The following is a 23,008-nucleotide window of genomic DNA, read 5'->3' as shown; positions in this document are numbered from 1 at the left end:
TTGCTTCCTTGACCATGTCTTAAAGCCAGAACCGAAGCTCCCCCTGCACAGCTCCCAGAACAGTAACAACCTGTCACTTGTGAGGATGTTTGTTTGTGGGATCTCGTTTGTTTTAAGGCTTTTTGGGGTGGGGTGGGAAGAGCTGCACATTTTGAAGAAACACTGAAGGGTTCTGTGCTTTCCTGTCCTGCTCAGGTACAATTTGGTGTCAGCGTGGGCATCCCACTTCAAGGCTTCCTTTTCCAACGCGAACAAAACCCTCTGGGTGTCCGTGTCCATCCTGGTCCTGCTGGCTGCTCTCACGAGCTTCCTCACGGGGCTGTCCCTGCAGAGACCGGCAGATGCAGCCCCCGTAGGCACCGGGGACTCCTGGACGTCGCTGCAGCAGCTGCTGTGGCCCTACACGGGACTGCAACACAACGGCCCTCCCCCGGTATAACCCCGGCTCCCCTGCTGGAGCTGCGCTGCCGCCGCTGCAGACAGGAGCTGAAGCTGAGATTTATTTAAGGTTACACATTTCGATTCGTTTTGTTGGGTTGGGGGTAGTTTTTGGGGGGGAGGAGAATGTTTTTTCTTCAAAGCATGACTTGAAGTGAAAACATATATATTTTTTTTCCCCATTCTGACAAAAGTCATCTTTAAAAGTAGCTAAAAGGGCCTCAGTTCTGTTGAGGTTTACAACAGAACAGCAGTTTTGAACATAGCTAACAATAAACATGTCTAGGTGGTCTAGCCACAAGAGAATAAAGAATTTATTTTGCTTGAACAAAGATAAAATGTTTGCATTTTAGAACCTGTTTCAATGATTTGAATAGAAAAGGATGAAATGTAACTTTATTGAAAGCTTTTGATAATAAAGTTTTAAAGGAAAGCATACAGTATCTAAGAGAATGCTAAAACTCTGGTAGCAAGGAGCAGCTGATACACAGAATCAATAAACAGGCTGCCAGCTCTTTCCACTTTATCCATGGCTTCCTTGCTGGCAAGATCCTTGAGCATATGGTAGAGTGTGGAGTGAAATTCAGACTCTTCTTCCAGCTCTTCTGAAAAAGCTTCACTGGTTTCAGTGAGCTTGAGGGTTTGTACTTTCTCACCATTAAACATATAAAGAGACCAGTGGTTGTCTTTGGCAGAATCTGCTTTCAGATGCTCACTTACCTAGGGCAGGAGACAATGCACTGTGAGGTGAAGCCTGTGCCATTGACAGAGCACAAATTGTAATATTTGTGGCACATGCATTGAACCTGAGAGTGAGAAAGCTGCTCCAGCTTTCAGCAGCGTGGTGTTACCTATCTCCAGCCACACCTGGGAGTGTTTGGCTGGCTGGGAGAAGTTTTAACCGTGTGTTCACAGCTGGAGACAAATCAGCTCTGAGGCTGCTTAGTCCCTCCTTTGCAGTAGGGAGCAAAAGAAACCCTACAGGCAGGAAGAGATTTCCAGCTGTTCTCTAAAAAGCTGGCAGAGCAGATCGCTGACTTCCAAGGGGCCTCTGAAGAGCATGAAGCTCTGTCACCCCAGCTCTGGCTAAAGCCTCCCTTGGTGACTTATCAGTTCCAGTTCCTGCCACCTTAGCAAGTGTCTCCGTTGCTGAGCCTTGTGTCCCCTGAGAGCTGTCTCAAGTGCAGTCTGTGACACTGAACTGAGGCAGGGGCTGAAGCCAACATGGCTGAGTTAATTGTTTCTGTCTAACTGGGGAGGGGTGAGTGCTGGTCTGCTCTGGAGGTTTGGTCTGACTCCACAAACCTTGAACACGACTTGCTCTGGCCCTGCTTCTCCATTCCACTTGCTGTGAGCAAAAGCAAAAGCAGCTGCAAGCAGAGCCATCTGTTCATAGGCCTTCCCTTCTGCCAGGGCAGCCTGCAGAGCAGAAGGACAAGTTAGACAAAGTAGATCTCACTCTCTTTCCCTGGGTTACAGCAATGCTTTACTCAGTCCCCTGGCTCAGCTGGCAGCACAGCAGGCCCCAGTGCAGGAAAGGGTGACCTGAGTGAAAAACGGGGAAAAGCCAACAGGAAACTCTCTGGCACTCACCTTCCTGGGCACAGGGACATACTTGTGAGAGTGCTCTGCTGGGAAAATGTTCACTCCAGCTCTTTTCAAAGCTTCTCTGAGGGCAAAAGGACTCATCCATTGTCCTGTGATGTGGGAAAGCACCTCCTCCTCTTCCACCACTACTGAAGACAACATACACTGATTATCCTGTTGTACAAAGCAGTGAAAGCAACTTACTGGTCATGGAAGCCGTTTTCTGCTTTAGGCTTCAAATACCTTTGCTATGCTGGCTGTCAGCTACATCATGTGCTACTCTGGGCTTTGACCTTTCATTTACAGACCCTGAAGGAGCCAGCTTTGTGTAGGAATTCAGAAGTGACACTGGTGTACTGATTTATACAGCAGTGAGCAGATGGATAATCATGTGTAGCTTGAACTTTTAGAAGAAACAAGGAGCATTAGTAGCAGGGTGCTAGGAATGCTTTAATTTCTCTTGTTAAAATTGGGAGGGGAGAGGAACAATTTTCAAGTCTAACAGGTGGAACAGGCTTGAATGCAGCAAGGCACCACCAACAGCAAAACACTGACTGGAACTGTTCAGAGCAAATGCACAGATGCTGTCTCATAGGAAATAACTGAAATTAAATAACCAGTACAGTGCTTGGAAAGGAAAAGACAGAGATTCAAACTGCTCTTGTGGAAGCATCCCAACTTCCTAATCAGGGACACTGTAATAATTATGGGAGGTTTTAATTGCAAATGGCTGATAAAAAAAATATTTACAGTACCTTAATTTGTATCTGAATAGTGGCAAAGACTGCAGTGACTGTGAAGAGCCCTTCATCCACACCAGTAGGCTGCAATTCCCAGGCCTGATAGGGCAGGTTCAGGTGAGCATCCTGGAGAAGGGCTACTGTATAAAAGGCACCCATCCCAAAGGTGATGCTCCTTTCCTGTGCTTCATAGGTTATGTTGCTGATGCCATCAGTTCTCCACTGCTGGCCTGGACAAAAAGGATGCAAAAATACAAAGATGCACGTGGAAGGCTTCTGGCAGTAATGCAGAAGTAAAATAAAACAACAACAACAACAACAACCAAACCAAAAAAAAAAAAACAAACAAACAAAAAAAAAAACAAAAACAAAACCAAGAACAAGAACAAAAAAAAACCAACAAAAAACACCACCCCAAAAATCCCCAAATCAATTAACATTGAAGTCTCCCAGTTACTTCTGGGCTCCAAACTGGCCCTTATCTTTACAGCTGCATTGTGACAATAGTCCAACTCAGGCATAAATTCCACTATTGAATTTATTTTAAATTTGATGTCCTGAGTTCATACCTGCAGGATCCCATCGGGCTACCACGGGCGCTTCAAAATAAATCACATTGTCAGGGAGCCTGAGGGTTATCTGTACTGCTGCCTGTGTGCCATCTTCAGCCTCTCCTGGGGAATATGGATACACCTCCAATCCAACATCCAGCAACTTTGGAAAGAGAGAGAAAAGGACAGATAAGGGGTTTATCAGAAAATACAGGTGTTTTTCTTTGAGCTCATCCAGCCACTGCAAAGTTTTTTAGTACACTATTTAAAAGGGTTTGCTAATATTGCACATTTCCAACTACAGCTTTGAAGGCAGTAGAAGAGCAGCTACCACGGGGCCTTGGAACCCTTCCTGTGCTGCTGAAGGCACCCTCAAGGCAGTGCCACACAGTGGGCACAGCCATTTTTCCACAGATCCACAGCCTCAGAAAACCAGGAGCACCTGGGAGGCAAAAGAGGTGTAATTCCCCTCTGGCTGCAGAGTGTCAGAGGGAAGGAGAGGCCACAGGTGGCTGGGAATGAAGAGCTCATCCCTCCTGGCCTGCCCACAGTCCTGCTTGCTGAGTGTGGCTGGGAATTTTGCTCATTAAAGGTTTCCAGCTCCACAGTGCCAGCTGTGGGGTAGGTCAGCACTGCAGAGGACACCAGAGCACAGGGACTGCAGTCCTCAGCCACCCTGAAGAGCCTGGAGCTGGACCGGCGGGGATTTTTGTTACCACTCTGCTTTCACCTTTCCCAGAGGAAAAAGGGACGATTTGCAAACCTTGCCTCGCTCCTTTGCTGCTCAGGACGTCGTGTCCAGTGCAGGTGACAGCGGTGACAAACCTCAGGAGCAGCTCCTCGGGCTGCCAGGGCGTGAGGGGCCGATCCCCTCCTCACTCACCTCCACCATGCTCCAGCCCCTGACGTCCTGGGCCTGAGGTGGCAGCTGCAGAGCATCGATGTGGTACACACCCCCCACGGGCACCAGCTGCTGCGGATCAACAACTTCTGCTGCCTCTTCTCTGCCGCCCGGCTCCTCCTGCAGCACTGCGCCCTCTTCTAAAAAATGCACCAGACAGCAGCAGTTCACCTGGGGCTCAATCCCAGCCACATTTCCCACCTCTCGATTTTCACTGCGTGCTGGAGCGCTTCCCACCGTGCAGCATTTCAGCCCCATCTACTGGTGTTCTTTGTAATCACTGACACGTGGGGAAAGGCAGAGAGCTGGGCAACGAAAAGCACTTCTTGATGCGGTGCTGAGCTTTTGCGTTTGTAGCCAGTTCCAAATGCTTTCTACAGGAATAAGAATTTACTGACACAATGAGTCCCATCATTACCCACAGAAGAATTTCACAAGCACAATAATACAAGAGATTCTGGACAGATTTAGCAAGATTATATTGATATGAAAAGAAATAAGGCAAGTAAAATAGTAGATCAAAGTAAATAAAAATAAAGCACTAAAAAGATTACGGGCTGAAGGTGAAAGACATATGATAATTATGAGGAGCAAGAGGGGTTGAACATGAAATACGATTTTCAGATAACAAAGATAATTATGCATAGATAAAAAAGAATTATGTATATACCACATAAAGGTTTAATTGCTTGGAAAACGTTAGTAAAAGGCAGAAACACCGTGGACATAAATGGTCATAAGTATTTTCTTTTAAAAAACAAAACCAGCAAAAAATCCCCCACATAAAATGTCACATGGGATGGTACAGGGGGAGAGAAGTTACTGTGACAGGAATCCAGAAAAAAGTGTTCAATACTGTAAAAACAGCTACTGTAATTGTTATGAAATTTGCTTTGAGACAATGACACCACATCAAAAATGACAACTCTGAAAGGCTGTGGAGCTAAATCGTGCCAACAATTTGCAGTTGTTTTATTTAAGTCAGTACTACAAGAAAACTCACTCCTATTAAACCAAAAGACAACACCACACCACTGGAGAAATTTGTAACTCATGTGGGACACACAAAGAGTTTTATTTCCTACAATTAGGCCCTCTTTTAACAAGGTGTAAGAGCAGGGATCTCACTTTAAGCACTATTTAGGCAATACTCAGTAACACCCCACACTACACCAATGCCTACCACGATATGCATTTCAGTTATCATTTTCTGAGGAAGTAAAGCTCCCCAGAGCCTGGCAGATTCATAAAGATTGTGTGTCTCGCCCATAAAGATAGGTATAACAACACACATATCTACAGAAACGTGATAAACACGTACATAAAAATAAATAATAAATAAATAAAAATAACTGTGGGGACAAACTCCATTTTCCTATCTGTCCTGGTATCTCCCCACATTTAACAATCATTAATAGAAATGTCAACAAAACTCAAATGTTATTAAAACATCCCTATATTTGTGAACTTTGCTCCATTCACATGGAGACATTGCAGTGTTTCCATAGATCATAGAATGGCCTGGGCTGGAAGGGACCTTAAAATCCAGTTCCAACCCCCTGGACACCTTCTACTATCCCAGGTTGCTCCCAGCCCCATCCAACCTGGCATTGGACACTTCCAGGGATGGGGCAGCCACAGCTTCTCTGGGCAACCTGTGCCAGGGCCTCACCCCCCCATCACAGGGAAGAATTTTTAACATATAAAATACTTAGCCTCAGCACTTTAGCAGTGCTGCACATCAAAAATAACGAAATACCTTGTGATGGCTCGTCCAAAATGTCTGAATTCTTCTCAGTTTCCTCCTCTGTCTCTTTTTTATCATCTGTGTTATTGCTGTTTTCTGTCAATGAGGCAGCACTCTCCTAGATAAAAAGCAAAAGACATTTTTCCATTAGTCAGAGACAAACACAATGAAGAAGGTATCACCTCCTTCAGGGAGGCCCAAGGAGAAGGGATACAGAAACATTGTTACCAATCTTGCTACAGGGTCAAGGTTTTAAGAGAAATAATTTCTACCTAGCTAGCAAAAATATTTTGATTAAAGGTACGCTCTAATTTGGAACTGGATATATAAATAGAGACAAAGTAGTTACTTCATTTCCACAGCAAATTCCATCTTGAGCTCCCCAAGTACCAAACAAGCACCCAACACCTTTTTAGCAGAGTGTGCACTCAGAAGTTGTGGCTTTGCTGATTTTACAGCCAGCAGAGTGGCACACAGAAAATGCAAGTTGGGGCTGAATCCAAACCAATACTGAAACTGTGCCAGAACCCCACCTGCAGCTTTGGCCTGTGCCTGGCCCATGATATTTATTCCCTTTCACACACTGTATTTACATACAGGAATGTGGGGGAACTCAAGACACAGCCAGACAGGAGGATGCTGAGAAACATTACCCTGGATTTCCAGCCAAATTCCAACCCAGATAGGGATTCATCCCTGCCATAGCAGACTCCTCTGCAGGCACAGCACCTCCTGTGCCCTGGCTGTGCCTGCCAGCACATGGGAAGAACACACATCTGCTCGAACAGGACAGGAGGTGAGAGGACACAAGCTGAAAGAAGTGGAGCCTTCAAAGGAAGAGGAAAATTCACAAAATGGATTGAGAGAAAGAGCACAAGACCTGGGAAAGAAAAAGAGAGGGAATAAAATGAAGGAGCTTAAAGGAAATCTGACAAATGTAGGTGAAAAATGCCAAAAGATAAGGTTTGTCATACAAAAAAAGAAAAAAGGAACCAAGAGAAGTAGGATTTCAAGCACTGATCATTACAAAGGTGCTGGGGACTGAAAAGGAGAAAAGCCAAGATCGTGAACAGGGGTTCAATCCCTGTATGGATCCCAGAATTTAGTCACGTAAGAGTTGGACTCGAGGATCCTTGTGGGTCCCCTCCCACTCACAATATCCTGTGAAATCTGTGAAATTGCTCCAAACATACTAAGAAGGCCTAAATCTTGATATTTTGTCAGTTATTTCTGCAGAAATTTTAGGTAGACAACACAGGTCATTTACCTGAAAGTCACAGGTGATACTCAAAGTGAAAACCCCAAACCCAGTATGGACAACACAAAACCAAGCAACCTCCATCACACCTAAAACCAACATATTCCATGGAAGAGAGCTGAGGAAGAGGACAGGCAGCCAGAAATAGTATTTGAAAAGCCCTCTAACAGCAAAGGGTCAGCACACAGACATGGAGCAGCCAGGTACCTGTACAGCCACCACCTGCTGAACTCTGAATCCTACTCTGCACGCTGCAAACTTTCCTAAAATTGGATTCCTGCAGGGATTTTGTGTGGCTGTCAGTTTCACAGAAACAGAATCCATTCATCTGTACACATGCCAGAGATTTATAGAAATATCTTGCAATGGCACCTCATGCTTGATCCTACTCTTAAACCACTAACCAAATGCCAACTGCACGCCCTGTCCAGACTTCCCTTTCTACTTTCCATCTTTCAATTCCCTTGAGAAGATCTATGACACTGTTGACACAAGTTGCCTTTTCCTATAAAACATTTAAGGATTTGGCTGTCCTGCACTGTGACTGAGCCTCGAGTTAACAAGAGCAGTGTAGGAAATCCTTTGAGGAGGTTTTTTACCTACCTTTCTCTCCTTAGAAGGCGTTTCTTCTGCAGCAGGCACGCTGGGTTCTTCCCTGCCTTTCTCCTCCTGTTCTCCTGGTTCTTGCCCGTTGTCTTTTGGATGCTCAGCTGACTCCTCGTTGTCTGAGGCCTCCTGCCTTGGCAGTCCTTGGCACTGCAGCCACAGGGGGGACACGTGGTCATAGCGGGTGTGCAGCACACGAACGGCGACGCTGCTCAGGGCCAGGGATTTGGGCAGGTCAAAGCCATGCCCTGCCTCCTGGAACATGTGGGTTTTGAACCTGGGAAGGACAGTGACAACAACAACAACAGGCCCTGGTAAGACTGGCAGCACTTCGTTTGCTGTTTCCTCACAAATGTTCAAATCTCTTCTGGGATTTGTTGCACGGTCTGAGAAATGTTGCGGGATGTCACAGTGCTTGTGCTGGCAGCTGTCTGTAAGACCCTCCAGCAAAGCCACAACTGCGTCAAGGGAATCAGAAGCTTCAAAAGTAAGTCTTGACAGGATGGCAGTGAGGCAGAATCAAATGGTAGCTGTTCCAGAAACTACATTCCTAGTAAAACTCACTAATTTAATGGGAAAATCCCTGCACAGGTCATTTACCTGAAAGATGTATTACATCACTCTCAGCACCTTTCCAAATAATTCAAATAATCATTATTTTTGGGTAAGATAAGCTGGTCACAAGTTCTAAAAATCTTCTAGTAAAGCAACACTTAGTTTTTAAACGTTGGTTGAATATTTTAAGTGCAGCTCTCTGCTGGCCAAAAGGTTATAACACTTAACCCATATGGGCTCTTCCTGCAGGTCAGTCTGACATTGCTCAGCACCCACTCTTCTACTTATCTCACCAAAACTCACAGCAACAGGTCAAGCTGAAGTCCTTTTCATAATTTATTCCTTATATTTGTGGAGTGGGAGCAAGAAGTCTGCTCAAAAATCTCATTTTGAAAATGTATCATTTAAATGGTAATCCAATAAAACCACAAAACTTAGATTCAGAATTGATATTGCATCCCAGGCTCTAAAATATTTTCTCTAACTGAGCACCAAGTATCATCCACTGCTTTGCAAGCAACTGGAACAACTTAGAAAATATTAAATGCATCAGCAAGAAACACTGCTTCCAGAGGAACTTCAATTCTCTGCATGAGCTTTATTGTTTTTCTTCCAAATTTGTTCTGGCAGTGACAGGGTTCTGCTGTTGCATTTTAAGAAAGAAATTTATATATCTCTAAACCACTGCTTAGCAACAGCCAGCACTGAGAGTCTGCAGAATGGATGCTACTCAATATTAAAAAAAAAGATGATGAGAAATTGATTCTTGGTGTTTACTCAACAAAGCCAGGCCTCATTTCAAATTAATAATTTCAGTGTGCTGTACCTTGGTTTCTTCTTCAGATTGACCCAAATACAGAAAGTAGTATTTTTATCCTTTATGACTGTGTGCATATTCCCAGTCTCAGAGTCTTCATACATACTAGCTATCTACAAAGAAAAAAGCCAATTAAATTAGGTGTTCACTTTGATTTACCTACATTTACTTGAATAAATAAATTTAAAAATACATGTAAGAACGAAAATACACCAGACCAAGCCCAGCTGTGTTGTATTTATGTACTAAAGCACAACAGTTATAAACTCAAATCTGTTTCTTAAAATTTGAACTACATTCCTTTTCTTCCTCTGACTTCATAAATTGTGAGCCAAGTACTGCCAAGTAGGGGTTCTTCCATTGTTACCCTAATTCTCAGGATAAATTATAAAAAACAAACAAAAAAGGGATTTCCTGAGCAATAACGGACTCCTACCCCAGAGTCAATGCACAGATTATTTTATCATTTAGGCAACATCAAACTTGTGAAATGATAATTATATCAGGAGTTTAATCCTAAATTCAGTAAACAAGAATTCATAATTTCTTAATTTGCAGGGGGTTTTGACTGTGCACATACAACTGGTTCACTATTTCACTAATACTCCTTTGCTAAACATACTTATATATCTGATTAATATTCTTGAAATAGTAAGGTCACTACCTATACATGAAGCTCAAAAAACTGACTCTCCAGCACATTTTCATTTTCTTGTTTGAGTGCTCTTCACTCTTCCCAAGATTCTTAGTTTAAAAAATATTTTAATCACATGAACTTGTATTAAAAAAAATGAGTACAAGGCAACCTTATGAACTGCTTTTCACATCTACATTTTTTTGGTACAGTCAACAAATTTCATACACACCTCTTGTTTTCATTATCTCCAAATCTCACAAAATTTCCCAGTAATTTAATCTTGTCAGACTTAATGATGAGATTTTCCACTGTAAAGTTCAGATTTTCAGGAGTTTTGAATAATTAACAAGTCTGGCATGTGCTATAAACATGATTTGGAAACTCACAGACTCATCTCTGTGACAGTTTAAGACCAAACAAAGCCAACCATCATTACAAGACACTTGGAGTTAAACTTATGTGCACATATCACAACTTTGAAGCAGTAAATCTTACTCACTTTGAGCAGGTTCTGTGTAGCCTCATTGTACTTCTGATGAAGCAGAACCTGCAACTGCAGAATGAATTCCTGGTACTGGACCCGTTGTTCTTCTGTGATCTCATTTGGTGATGCCTCCAATAAAAGAAACTCCAACTTCTCAATCAACTAGAAGACATTTATATGGGAGAAGTTTTGACACCATCTTTAATGTAACGTGTGTTCTGTCATAAAAAATGAGGCAAACCTACTTCCTTTGTACCTAAACAGATCTTGGTCACAAAAATAACTTTTTTTTATAGACAGATAGGAAATCTAACTCAGAACCAAACCAGCCCAATGCAACTTGTGTTACACATGCAACTCTCCCCCCACTAGTTTCTAGAAAATCTCATTAACTTTCTGAAAAACACCACAAAGTCAGCATAAATGAAACTAAAATCCTGAATTTACAGAGCAGGCACAGATTGCTTAAAATTGCTTCACAAGCTATCCATGCCTGGTGACTCCTGTTGGTAAAAAGCAATTCTGGGAACTTCTGTTCTTACATGACATTTTACTGGCTCAAGTGTTACAAAATGAGGCTGTTGTCCACCAAAGCATTTATATCTGAGCTTGTACACTCTGGTTCCAAATGGAAGGGAATATGGGTGTTGGAGTACTAGACCTCAGTGTAGAAACACAGCACACAAATCCCTTAAATGCATATTTAAAGTCAATACACATCTTCTTTAGGGTTAACAATAAACCTGTAATTAAAGAAAAATATAAAAATTAAAGAAAAACTTCTAGGTGTTGAGGGTTACAGCCTTTCAGTCATTTGGCCACAAGAAAAGGGAAAATAGAGTAAGTGGGGGCTGTTAAGTTTAAACTGAAATACACCATTTTAACACTTACCTTCAGCACCACTTCCCCCTTCTCCATCACAAGCTGAACGCTCTCATCTTGGTCTTCACGCCACAAGCTCATGAAAGTGTTCATTTCCTGGGGTACAGTGGGGTCAGGACTCCCATCACAGCTGAGGTAATGCTCCCACTGCAGAAGAGTTCAGAGAAAAGTGGATACAGCTGTGCTGCACACAGCTTTTACAAGAAAAAGGAGGATTCTAAAAGACAAATAAATTGTAGTGACAAATTCACACCTGCATCTAAACAGGATTCTAACACCACCTGGTTTATTATCCCCCATGCCAGGAAAAAAAGGTTTACTTTGATATTAATGTGTTAAGATGCTTCTGCCCACCTCACACTTGCTGTTTATACTTATTTATCAGTGGGTTCTGCTCTGCTCCACAAAAGCAATGAATTCAGTACCTGCCACAATGGAGGGGCTGGAATAATAAAATGACTGAGAAGAGAAACGAGGAAGGTGCAGGTGGAAGAGGCAGGTGGGTCTCAGATCAGATTCTGCCAAGAAAACTGAAAATTCCTACCCTGGCAATAAAGTTGATTAAGAGCCTCTACTACAACATGTTAAACTCCTCCTTTCTCTGCCTCTGAAGGAGATTTCCTGTCCCTTACCACCATCAATTCTCCTGTTACAGAAACTCTGGTAGGAATGTGAAATCCTAGATTAGGGTTTTTTTTAAAAGAATTTTATTTTCAAATCAATTCTTGGTCATTCCTGTAAGTGGTGGAAAGAAAAAATCAGTGGCAGATTAAACCCACTTAATGCCAAACGTAAGCCTAACATTGGCTCACGGGATCAATTTATCACCCATAATGGAATTTTTTTCATCCGTATAATAGGATATTAAGGAAACATTACCCTCCTGTTTGCTGTGAAGATTAATAACCCCCTGTTACTGAAGACTGCATTACAAAGGAAAATGGATCTTTTAAAGCAAAAGCACTTACAGGATTGCATTCCCAACCACTTCCATCAGCATTCCCACTGACTTCAAACAAAGCAACAATAGGGGAGTGCTGAGTGCAAACAAACTCCTGTATAAAAAGTGATCAATTTTCAGTAATAAGACACCTGATTTCTTTTTTTTACATCTTTGCACTTAAAAGAGAGCTTCACTTTTATCATCATGTCCTTAGAAGTAACAGCACTTTTTTTGAGAAAAAGGATAAATTTCATGGTAAATTGTAAGTGCATCTCTTCATCTAAACTGGAATTGTTCAGAAATAGATGTGGAAACTCAGCATTTGGTATTATGTATTTCTTTTGCCATAAATAATCTTAACAACAGACTAACAGAAACTCTGGTATTTCCCATAATCTACCAGTGTTTAATCAGACTTATTTTAAAATCAACAGTTCTGTTTTGTCAAAAACATCAATAAACAGCAGCTAGCAATGACCGCAAGCTGTAACAGGGAAATGCCAATTGCATTTAGAGAAAAGTTGTTATAGTGAGAGTGGTAAAGCTGTCAAAGATGCTGTGGTACCTCCAACTTTTAAATATCTCAAAACCCAACTGAGCACCTTGATTTAACTTCAGACTTTGCCCTGCCTGGTGCAGGAGGTTGAACTACATGAATTTCAGAAGTCCTCTCTAACATGATTTAGCCTATGATTCTCAAGTTGTTCTGCAGAAGCTTTAAAAAGGATTAAGCAATACACACGACAAAGAGAAAATCCTTGTGTCGACCACCCTGTAGGATATTAAACCTTTGGTTCCTTACCTGACCAAATCCCATTATCAGACTATTACTGAGTGATGTGTCTGCAAGATTCACAAGAGTGAAATCTACTACTGTATTTCCACACCTTACCACTTAAAATCTAACTGGACAGGTACATAATGCCATTGGGTGATGATTCAACCTCCATGGATGTCACCCTGAACTGCAGACATCAACTTTTAGCTGAATTTTCATATGTTTCCAGCCCTGACCTGGATTTGTGCCACATCCTTCAAAAATCTGGCAAACCTCTCTCTCTGAATGATGACCTGTGATATCCAGGAACCACTGAAACAAATGTTCTTCAGAATTTCTTTTTAAGCCCTGGCAGAACTTTTTTTTGGTCAAATGGTTAAAAGCAGAATGAATTAAAGAAATAGAAGAGGAAAAACAGATACCTGAACATCTGAAATTACAATTCCTCGTGACTCTTGGGGTAAGGTGTAGGGGATTGATATTTTGATCACCAAACAGGCTTCTCTTTGCCCACATTTCTTCTCTGTGTGCTCCAAAGTGAAGGTAAGAGAGCAAGCATGGCATGTCATTGCTTTGAGATGGAATTTCAAATGCTGTCATAGCACATACCTACATTCAAGAACTGGAAACTCCTGAAGTCTCTTCCTTGCCAAACCTTTGGGCAGATTTTGGCAAGAAAGCTTACCTTGGCTTGTTCTCTGTAATCCATTTTCCACTGCTGTGCAGAAAGAAACTTCTGTTCCAGTGAATTAAGTTCTGCTAGTTCAGACTCCCTTGCTCCTTGATACTGTTAAAAAAAAAAAAAAATTAAACAGAGCAGTTAAATATTTTGGCTTATTTCTTACTATTATTTTATATACAAGAAACAAATCTGGGATATTTGAATGAATTACTATTTAAACAAATCCAAACACTGAAAACTTGGTTTTTTTATGAAACGTCCAATTGAGAAGACTGTAGTGGTTTGCAGTATGTTATTGTCATCACATTAGCTGCTGAGCCCTATGATAAACATAATGTGACATATGATTGTAACCTCTCACTTGAACAGTTTCCATATCAGCATCCTGGAGCCAGCTCTCATGGGAGCTGCTAAAAACTGTAAGCATAATTTTGGAAAAAGTGTGCAAGATTATTTTATTTTTTCCCTTTTAATTTCTATTATTTTAAGTTCATCTTCTCCCTAGGAGGAAAAAATATTCTGTGAAGTACAAGAGGAGTAGACAAGAGTGCCTCTTTCAAAAAAAATTAGTTTGTTGTAAATCTCTTTTTTTTCCTTTTTAAACACAAAAATATTTATCTATTACCAATCAGTTTTTGTTCTGAACGCCAGTCTTATCAGAAAAATAAATATACCTAGACCAATACACACACATCTATGTACAAATACAAATCACTGTATCTGCCCCAAGAGGTAACCAATTAAGGAATTTGTACCAAATAGCCTCATGGAGAACACAAAAAACACATTCAATTGAAAGCACAGTGGAAATGGAAAAAAAAAAAAAAAGGCATTTAATTGAACTGAAGAATTACATATCACAAAAGTTCATGTATTTAAGCTTATACAAACTGGAAAATTTCTTCAATCTTGTTCCCAACAGTAAGTACATAAGGAAATTCATTCCTATTCTCCCACTAAATTACTCATGTTTTACAGGCCTTGTCTCAAGTTTAGAAATAGGATTACATTTTTTCATTGAGTAAAAAACTAACCTTTTCCTCAAGCTTTTTCAAGTGCTCTCGTTCAAGTCTCTCCTTTTCAAGCCTTTCTGCTTCTTCTTGTTCAGCTTGTAATTGGGCTTCACCTGAAGATTGGGAAAGAGATCAAGGGCATAACTATGCCTTCCTAAATAAAATCTAAAAAATGATCTGGTTCTTGGCTGTAATGATAAAACCACCATAAAATAAGCAACATAAATGTTTATCTTCCACTGCACAGAAATTTCCCCCATGAAGACTGATTTGAATGAATTTGAATAGTACTAAAACACACTGTCTATGGCACTACCCCTATCAGTCTGTGAGGATAAAAGTGGATACAAGGACCAGCAAGTGCTGCTCTCTCCATCTATAGCTTCAAAGGACAGAGGTTCTCAATCCAAAGTCTTGGGTGAAACTCAGTGCTTTAACCCCAAGTTCCTCTTCTCCTCTCCTACAACCAGTGGTTTCCTATAATTTCAATTTTACAGCTGTTTTTTCATTGAAATCCTCTTCAAGATTTGCTACTCCACAGTTCTGGCTTGTCTTTGCTGCCATAGGGACTAGAAAATCAGAGAGGATGTGAAAACTAAAACTGATTCAGCCTCTAAGCCTTCAGTCTAAGATGGTACAGCCTGTGCCTCAATCCAGATGTTCCCAAACAGTGACTTGATGTCACTACCTACAAGTAAATCATGTCAAGCATGTGTGTTGCACTGAGGCAAGAGCAGCAGCAGTTTCCAAATCTGCCTGTGCTCACTTGAGCTGTCACTCCCACAGCACAACCTTACCAGTGATTAGCAGCCACTTACTGGCAGTCACAGCATGCCCAAGCCCCCACCAGGATGGATTAATGGCAAGTTAATTCTTCCCAACTTCCTAATTGCAGTAGGAATAACTAGAGAAGAGAGTATTGCTCTGATAGGGAAGTAAGACACAGCATCAAGGAACAGGGAATTTGGTCCACACCAGAAAAGAGGGAGGAATCAATTGTGTTTGAGGAACACAGATAGCAATTCACATCTAGTTCAAGATGTCACTTTCTGTCCACTTAATTAAAATAAATGATTTGTCCATCATATTCCCTCTAAATGAAGTGCACAGTACCTTTGTCTTTTTGCTTCCTGTCCCTTCCTTTCTTCGGTTTTTCATCTTTAGTTTTGCCATTGGACTTCACGTTTGCAATAAGGGAGAAAAAAACAAATGTCAGTAGTATTTTAATTTTGGCAGTTCCATAACTCTGTAACTTTGCCCTTCTCATGTGATCCCTGAATTAAGATTTTAGACTCCCTACACAGCCAATGAAGCCCCCAGAATAGTAATGCACATCCTTGACTCAATTTTCTTCTCATTTTTATGATAAGCTCTTACAATCAGTATTTTATTCTATGGTAGACATTCCCAAACACAGCCACAGCAGGAGAGTATTAAAATCTTCTGGTTTAATGTAGAAATTGAATAAGAGGCAGATCTGCTAGGAAAGTAGATGCTACAACTTCAAACATTTTAGGAAATACTGGACAATGTATTTTGGGACAAGCCTGGCATTTAGAAGCATCTAATTCACAAGACAAAATAGCAAAGAGTTCTCCTTTCTGTTATAAAATCCTTACTGCAACTCCAGACAGTTCACTGTTCACCTCCAGCCTAATCCTAGAATGACTAAATTTTAAATTTGGGGTTCTCAGAAATTATCTGACCACTGGTCCTTCTTCACACACCAACTGTGTTACAAATACTCTTATCTCACATTTTGATTCTGATTATCATCTATTCAGATATAAATAACTACTTGTTCACTTCACACTACTTGGCATGGCAATAAATATATACCTAATGCAACTCTGAGTGCAGAGATTACCATGAAGCTGGGTAACAAAATGGTGACAATTAAGTGCCACCAGAGTCTGAGTGCATCTTATCACATTTGTTACCAAAGTATTAATTTGCCAAAATAGTCAGTAAAACCCACACTTATACCCATTAGGATTTCAGGGAAGAATTTGTTCTTTTCACTTTGATAAATAAATAAATGAGTAAACTGAAAGTGGAAAATCTGCTTGTTTCAATTACTTGAAATCACGTTTTAGTCAACTTCTTTTCACATTCCTATGACTTAACAGAGCACTGAGAAGAGCGAGATGCACAGCTGGGGAGGGGTAGATAAATTCATTATCACTGAATTAAGAATAACCCACTGGATAAATTTATGCAACCCAGTTTCCCATGGACTTCTGCCTGTTGTCCCTTCACCTCCTCATTCTGTGTCCAGCCTATGACTCAAATAACAGAATCCCAGAATCATTCAGGTTGGAAAAGGCCTCCAAGCTCACTGAGTCCAAGCTGTGCCTGATGCCCACCTTGTCACCCAGCCCAGAGCACTGAGTGCCACATCCAGTCACTCTCTGGACACCTCCAGGGATGGGGACTCCAAACCTCCCTGGGCAGCCCCTTCCAGTGCTTGACAAACTTTCATGATGGAATTCTTCCTGATATCCAACCTGAGCCTCCCCTGGCACAGCTTGAGGCCATTCCTCTTGTCCTGTCCCTTGTTCCCTGGGAGCAGAGCCCGACCCCCACCCCCAGCTGCCCCCTCCTGTCAGGGAGTTGTGCAGAGCCAGAAGGCCCCCCCTGAGCCTCCTTTTCTCCAGGCTGAGCCCCCCCCCAGCTGCTCCTGGTGCTCCAGCCCCTTCCCCAGCTCCATTCCCTTCTCTGGACACGCCCAAGCCCCTCAATGTCCATCTTGCAGTGAGGGGCCCAGAACTGGACACAGGACTCGAGGTGTGGCCCCACTAGTGCCCAGCACAGGGCCACAGTCACTGCCCTGGTCCTGCTGCCACTCCATGGCTGGACAGTGCCAGGACACCGCCTCTCTGCCTGGACACCCGTTGCCAAGCCAAACAAGCAGTGGCTGCACTGGCCACGCTCTCTCCCGCAGTGCTGCAGGAACACTTGGCCTCCTTGCAAAAGGCACAAAAGCTCGGTGTCTTGGAGACGCCTCTTCCTCCTTCAAATTCAATTAGCCCTGGCCAGCTGCCTCAGGAAAAAAACAAAAAAACAGATAAAAAAATAAACACAACAGTGAACTACAGCGTGTTTCTGCCTACCTACCTTTTTTTTCGGTTTTGGACCCTAAAAGATCAGAGGGGGAAAAAAAAACAGGAAAGGGAACATCAGACAACAGGGTATCAGCCAAAAAGGAATAATTAGAAAAATACTACTATTCTGTTAAAATCAGATGTGACCATCTATTGAAAAGCTATAATGACAATAATTTCAATATTGTAGAAAATTAGCCACTAACACATGACTGTGGACCATCATAATTTATCAGGCTAGACCACACTTATGATTATAGAAGAACATGTACTTCTTCTCAATGTTAAAAAAACTAATATACATGACATATGTAATTCAGTGTGGGAAATTCAGTAAAATATTTTTTTCCAGTGTTTTCTGAACTCATCAGAAAACTAATGCGTGCTATTCCAAATAACACTAAATTACATCATGCAATTGCCTAGAACACAAGAGAAACACCACCAAGCTTTTTGTCATTCATGAGGAAACTTCGCTTGGAGAAACAGGAATTGAAGGAATTCTCCAAACGACTACAGGAAATAAGAACCGATTCCACAAAGCCGAACATCCAACAGAAAATCCTTTCTTTACCAATGACTTTTTCCGCACAACGTCTCAATACTGCCACGTGAATTTGCAAAAATGCACAGGGATTCATGACCCCCACGGGAATATTCCCTGCGGGGCGGAAAAGGGGGAAGAAGGAGAAGGGAGGCTGAGAATGAAGTTTGTTACCACAGAGCCATTCTGGCAACAAAGTCTGAGCCACCTGCCGGCTGGTTCCACACGGAGCAACCACAGCAGCAAACCACGGCACAAGGACTTACACCGAGGCCCACACAAAAGATAACGCGTCCTTCAGCCGCTCCTTTCAGCCTTAAAGCCTTTTCGCCACCTGCTGCTACTTTAGTAGCTACCAAGGAACACCCCGCTTTGCTCCCCCACCTCATCCTGCCCCTCTCCAGCACTAGCCCGTCCCCCAGCCCACCCCCGCCCCCTGCCCGCCCCACCATGTCCCAGGCGGGCGGCGCTGCCGTCCCCGCGTCCCTCCGGCTCCCGAACCCGCGGCGCCCCCAGGCCCCGCCCGCCGGCGCGCACGCGCAGCTCCGGCCGGAAGCGCGCTCCCGGCGCTGCCGTAAAGCGGCGCCGCGGCGGAGCCGGGAGGGAGCGGGTGAGATCCCGGTCCGGCCTTCCCGGGATCCGCGGGGAAGCAGGGATGGTTCCGGCGGGAGCGGGGCGGGAGGCAGAGCCAGGGGGAGCTGGCGGCCCGAGGAGGCCGGGGGGTCGCTCAGCGGGAGCTGGATTGGATTCCAGTCGCTTGTGATTCGGTTTTGGCTGCCCCGTCCCTGAAGTGTCCGAGGCCAGGTTGGACGGGACTCGGAGCAAGCTGGGATAGTGGAAGGTGTCCCTGCCCCTGGCAGGGGGCTGGAACCAGAGGATCTTTAAGGTCCCTTCCAAGCCAGACCATTCTGTGATTTTGTGTTTACAGAAATAAAAATCAGTCACTTTATCACTTATCCTTACCTTTTGCTAGTGCACACTGGACTCAAATTTGTAGTGCACTTAAACAGTCCTTAAAAAAACAGAATTTATGAACGCGACAGTTGCAGGAATATACATGTATGTGTATAAAATGGATATATCGATCTATAAAATATAGAAATACGTAATACATAAATATATATGGAGATATAATGCTATCAAAATATGTTCTTATAAACACTGCTATATAAATATATAAAATATATAAATATGTGTTCTGTTTATCTATCTTTACCACTTTATAAAGATACAGTCTTTTAGCAGACCATAGAAGCAGCCAGGGCAGTGGGTATAGAACTGCAAGGGTGTGAGAAAGCAGCCAATGAACAGCACAAAGTGTCCCAGTAGCTGAAAGTTTTTAGAAATTTCTTGTTTTCTGTTTGAGGGGGGAGGGAAGAAGACAATGAGAAGCGAAATGGAATAAAAAGGAAGAAAAAAACAGAGGAGACAGAGTAGAACCAGAATTAGAGCAAATGGGGCTCAGTAGGATACAGAAGTTTTAGGAAGGCTGAGGTGGTGATTTACTGACTCCACAGAAGGCTAATGTCAAACTGATTATCCCTTCAGGTAACAAAAAAAAAGAATACCACAAGGACAGAGTTCACCGAAATGTGAGAATGGCCAATTCTTTAAGAGGTGAAGTGGTGAAACTGTACAAAAATGTAAGTTTCTTAAATGCCACCAGCACTTTCCTTAACCAGAAAATGAAGCCCCTTTCACCGTGCACTCAGTTAATTACAAACACATTATTCTTTTCTCTCCAAGCTGCTGTACCTTGGAAGGGAGTATCCCAAAGGAGCAGACTACTTCAGATGCCGTTTGAAAGCAGCTTTTCTAAAAAACAAAGATGAGACAGACCCTGAAAAAATTAAGCAACTGATTGCCCGGGGAGAATTTGTTGTAAAGGAGCTGGAGGCTTTGTACTTCCTGAGGAAATACCGAGCCATGAAGCAGCGCTACTACAGCGATGACAAGCCTTGACTGTGCCTGTAACCACACACACCCTGGAAAGGTAACAATAAAAGAGCTCTAACTGCAAAAGAAGTGAAATGTAAATCCTTCCAACCCCTCTAGAGCACAAATCAGGGAGCTGCTTCCCTGCCAGGAGTCGATTGAAGGGTTTGGGACGTGCAGTTTATGGGTAATAGGTCTTCCTCCGCTTTTGACTGCCTCAAACTAAACCTTCAGGTATGAAATGATTTTGCACAAAGCAGTGGTTGCACAGCCCTGTTCTGTCTCACTTCAATGTATGTGTTGAACAGAAACTCTTACCTCGTTGCTGTGTGTCTGAGTGTCAGTTCAAAGTGCTGTGCTTGTTGCTTGAAAGATGAACCTGGTTTTAAAAATCCTCCACACTGAACAATCAATTTCTGCTGGAAATGAACACCCTCTCAAAAGCAAAGTTCCCAGCCCTGGAGAGGGAGTGCTATGTTCAGTTCTGGTTCCCACAGTTCAAGAAAGACAAAAAGCTACTGGAGAGGATCAAGCAGAAGCCATAAACATCAGGGGTCTGGAGCATCTCTTATGAGGAAAGACTGCAGGAGCTGGGCCTGTATAATCCAGAGAAGACAAGACTGAGAGGGCATCTTGTCAATGCATATAAGTATCTCAAAAGGTGCCAAGAGGATGGTGCCAGACACTTTTCAGGTGTGCCCAGCAGCAGGACAAGGAGCAATGGCCATAAACTAAACACAGGAAGTTCCACCTCAACATGAGGAAGAACTTCTGTACACTGAGGGTGGCAGAGCCCTGGAACAGCTGCCCAGGGAGGGCCTGGAGTCTCCCTCTCTGGGGACATTCCAAACCCACCTGGACACACTCCTGTGTCACGTGCACCAGGTGACCCTGCCTTGGCACGGGGGTGGGATTAAATGGTCTCCAGAGGTCCCTTCCAACCTCAACTATTCTGTGATTCTGTGAAAGTAAATTTTTAAAGCTTTTAACCTCATGTGCTCAAATTGCAGAGGTACCACCTTACTGTGTCAGGGAGACAACTGGAAAGGGGGCGAGTTTGAACAATAGTGCTTTAAGCATTTGGGCCCTGAAGACAATTCCTGCTACTGCTGATTTCTGCTGTTGTGTAACTGCTGCAGCAGGAAGAGAAAACTTGATCTTTGCCCCTGGAAGAGAAGTTTGGACATGGCTGTTTGCTCCACACTGTCTCTGTAGGCCTTGGCTCGACTCACACTTGTGTCAGAGCTGATACTCTGTAGGGTTGGTTGGTGTTCCACCAACTAAATGACACTGGAGAGAGAAATAATCTTTGAAATATAGGTAAGGAATCACTGCAGTAGTGCTGTTGGCAGTGGCAAGTCTTCACACTGTCACTAAGGAGCGTTTTAAGGTCACTCAATTGCCAGCAAAGGCATCAGCAATCCCGGGTTTATAATAAAGTGGAAGTGTGACAAAGTCCATTCACAAAGTTCACTCCACTGTTTACTAGTAGTCAAAGCACACAGAGAAAAAGCAAACTAAAATCTACAATCAATCAATCAAAAACCAAAATCAACCAAAACTTACCTCTCTGGAGGATGGGGATACAGAAGGGGTAAGGATGGAAAAGGATAAAAGGAATAAAGGAGATGCTCCCATTGAGTCACAAAGTTCAGAGTGGAACCCCTTGCTAAACTGAGCCCCACATCTGACCAGTGGTTTGTGTGTGAAGGTTGAACAGCACTTAACAGCACTTAATCCTTAATTTAAAACAATTTAACTAAAGACATGTAGAATTTCCTGTAAGCACAACAGAACTTCCTATAACTCTCTCATAGGCCTGAGTTACTTGCAAATCTACAGTACTTAGAATCTCTGAGAGCACTATCCATTGCACATTTTCTGTAGCATATCCACACACACAGTCCTAAAGGAGTATGTACAAGGTATAAAATTCACCTAGAATTCACTGAAGCACTTACCTTGGATACCTTTGCATCCTCAGTGGCTGAAAGGTTGAGCCTCAAGCAAAGGGAGCATCATTCCATGCTCTGTTGTCTCTGCTGGTCCTCCAAATATAGCAAACAAGAGTTCACTGGCTCTGAGAGGCCCCACACAGAGGGAGACTTCTGATCACTGCCCACTGCAGTCCAGGAGAGCTCTGAGGCCCTCACTCAGGCACTCTTTATAGGGTCACAAGAGAGGTGGGTTTAGGCACAGCCATTTTCCATCCTGACCACAATCCAGGTCGGTAACTTCCTTTGAAATTTCGAAAGCAAAAATGCTGTTCCACTGGGGGTGTTCTTCAGGCAGGCAAAATAAGTTTCTAAGGCTGTTGGTTACAAAGCAGGAGCTCCTCAGACAGCACCAATTCCTGGGAACTGTTCCTGATGAGCTCCAGAGGAGCTCAGCCCAAGTGCTGCTTGTTAAGGCTGAGGCCTGATGAGCATTTCTGAGATCACAGAGGCCTGAGGAGGAGGGAGGGGGGGATGCAGCACCACCCTCACAGAATTCTAGGACAGAATTTAAGAAGTGATGGCAGAGTACAGTACCTTGTGATGAAATGCACGCGCTCCAGTTTCTACCACCACACTGATAAGAAAAATTCCTTCCTCATCAACTGAGCTCCTGTGCACTTCCACCTACTCTGAGCAGCTGCCCCTCTCAGAGACAGGGACACCAAGGGGGGCAAGGACAGCAGCTCTGTGACAGGCAGCACCAGCAGAAGTACAGGAAAGAATGGAGAGCAACTGCCAAGCACACAGAATTCGTGGGATGCTCTGTTACCTGAAATTCTTGCGGAGGAGAAGGACACTGGGACAGACGC

The 23,008-nt window shown here is 43.1% G+C and overlaps 2 protein-coding genes across 11 annotated transcripts; one reads left to right on the top strand and one right to left on the bottom strand.

The window, feature by feature from the left end:
• Nucleotides 1-817: 817 nt before the first annotated feature.
• Nucleotides 818-18,785, bottom strand: LOC125324463 (dynein axonemal intermediate chain 7-like). Of its 8 annotated transcripts, none has more exons than XM_048300367.1 (18): nucleotides 18,717-18,785; nucleotides 17,737-17,757; nucleotides 15,733-15,796; nucleotides 14,641-14,732; nucleotides 13,610-13,711; nucleotides 13,347-13,454; nucleotides 12,172-12,258; nucleotides 11,213-11,350; nucleotides 10,337-10,483; nucleotides 9,210-9,313; nucleotides 7,826-8,105; nucleotides 5,977-6,082; nucleotides 4,200-4,357; nucleotides 3,335-3,479; nucleotides 2,781-2,995; nucleotides 2,032-2,199; nucleotides 1,744-1,857; nucleotides 818-1,158 (listed from the first exon to the last, which is right to left on the bottom strand). In XM_048300367.1, the coding sequence occupies exons 1-18, from the start codon at nucleotides 18,717-18,719 to the stop codon at nucleotides 883-885; spliced, it is 2,328 nt and encodes a 775-aa protein (XP_048156324.1). In that variant the 5' UTR covers nucleotides 18,720-18,785; the 3' UTR covers nucleotides 818-882. The 8 variants fall into 8 exon arrangements, with proteins under 8 accessions (XP_048156324.1, XP_048156320.1, XP_048156327.1 ...); XM_048300363.1 differs by lacking the exon at nucleotides 18,717-18,785 and adding an exon at nucleotides 18,534-18,657; XM_048300370.1 differs by lacking the exon at nucleotides 18,717-18,785 and adding an exon at nucleotides 18,442-18,547.
• Nucleotides 18,786-18,821: 36 nt separating this feature from the next.
• Nucleotides 18,822-20,526, top strand: ETFRF1 (electron transfer flavoprotein regulatory factor 1). Of its 3 annotated transcripts, none has more exons than XM_048300375.1 (3): nucleotides 18,822-18,877; nucleotides 19,816-19,910; nucleotides 20,014-20,526. In XM_048300375.1, exons 2-3 carry the CDS (start codon nucleotides 19,866-19,868, stop codon nucleotides 20,227-20,229), a joined length of 261 nt encoding a protein of 86 aa, XP_048156332.1. In that variant the 5' UTR covers nucleotides 18,822-18,877; nucleotides 19,816-19,865; the 3' UTR covers nucleotides 20,230-20,526. The 3 variants fall into 3 exon arrangements, with proteins under 3 accessions (XP_048156332.1, XP_048156334.1, XP_048156333.1); XM_048300377.1 differs by having other exon boundaries at nucleotides 18,865-18,888; XM_048300376.1 differs by lacking the exon at nucleotides 18,822-18,877 and adding an exon at nucleotides 18,880-18,904.
• The last annotated feature ends 2,482 nt before the right edge of the window (nucleotides 20,527-23,008 follow it).

The sequence above is a fragment of the Corvus hawaiiensis genome, chromosome 4, assembly GCF_020740725.1.
Source record: "Corvus hawaiiensis isolate bCorHaw1 chromosome 4, bCorHaw1.pri.cur, whole genome shotgun sequence".
Classification (NCBI taxonomy): domain Eukaryota; kingdom Metazoa; phylum Chordata; class Aves; order Passeriformes; family Corvidae; genus Corvus; species Corvus hawaiiensis.
This window is presented reverse-complemented; position numbering and strand designations above follow the sequence as displayed.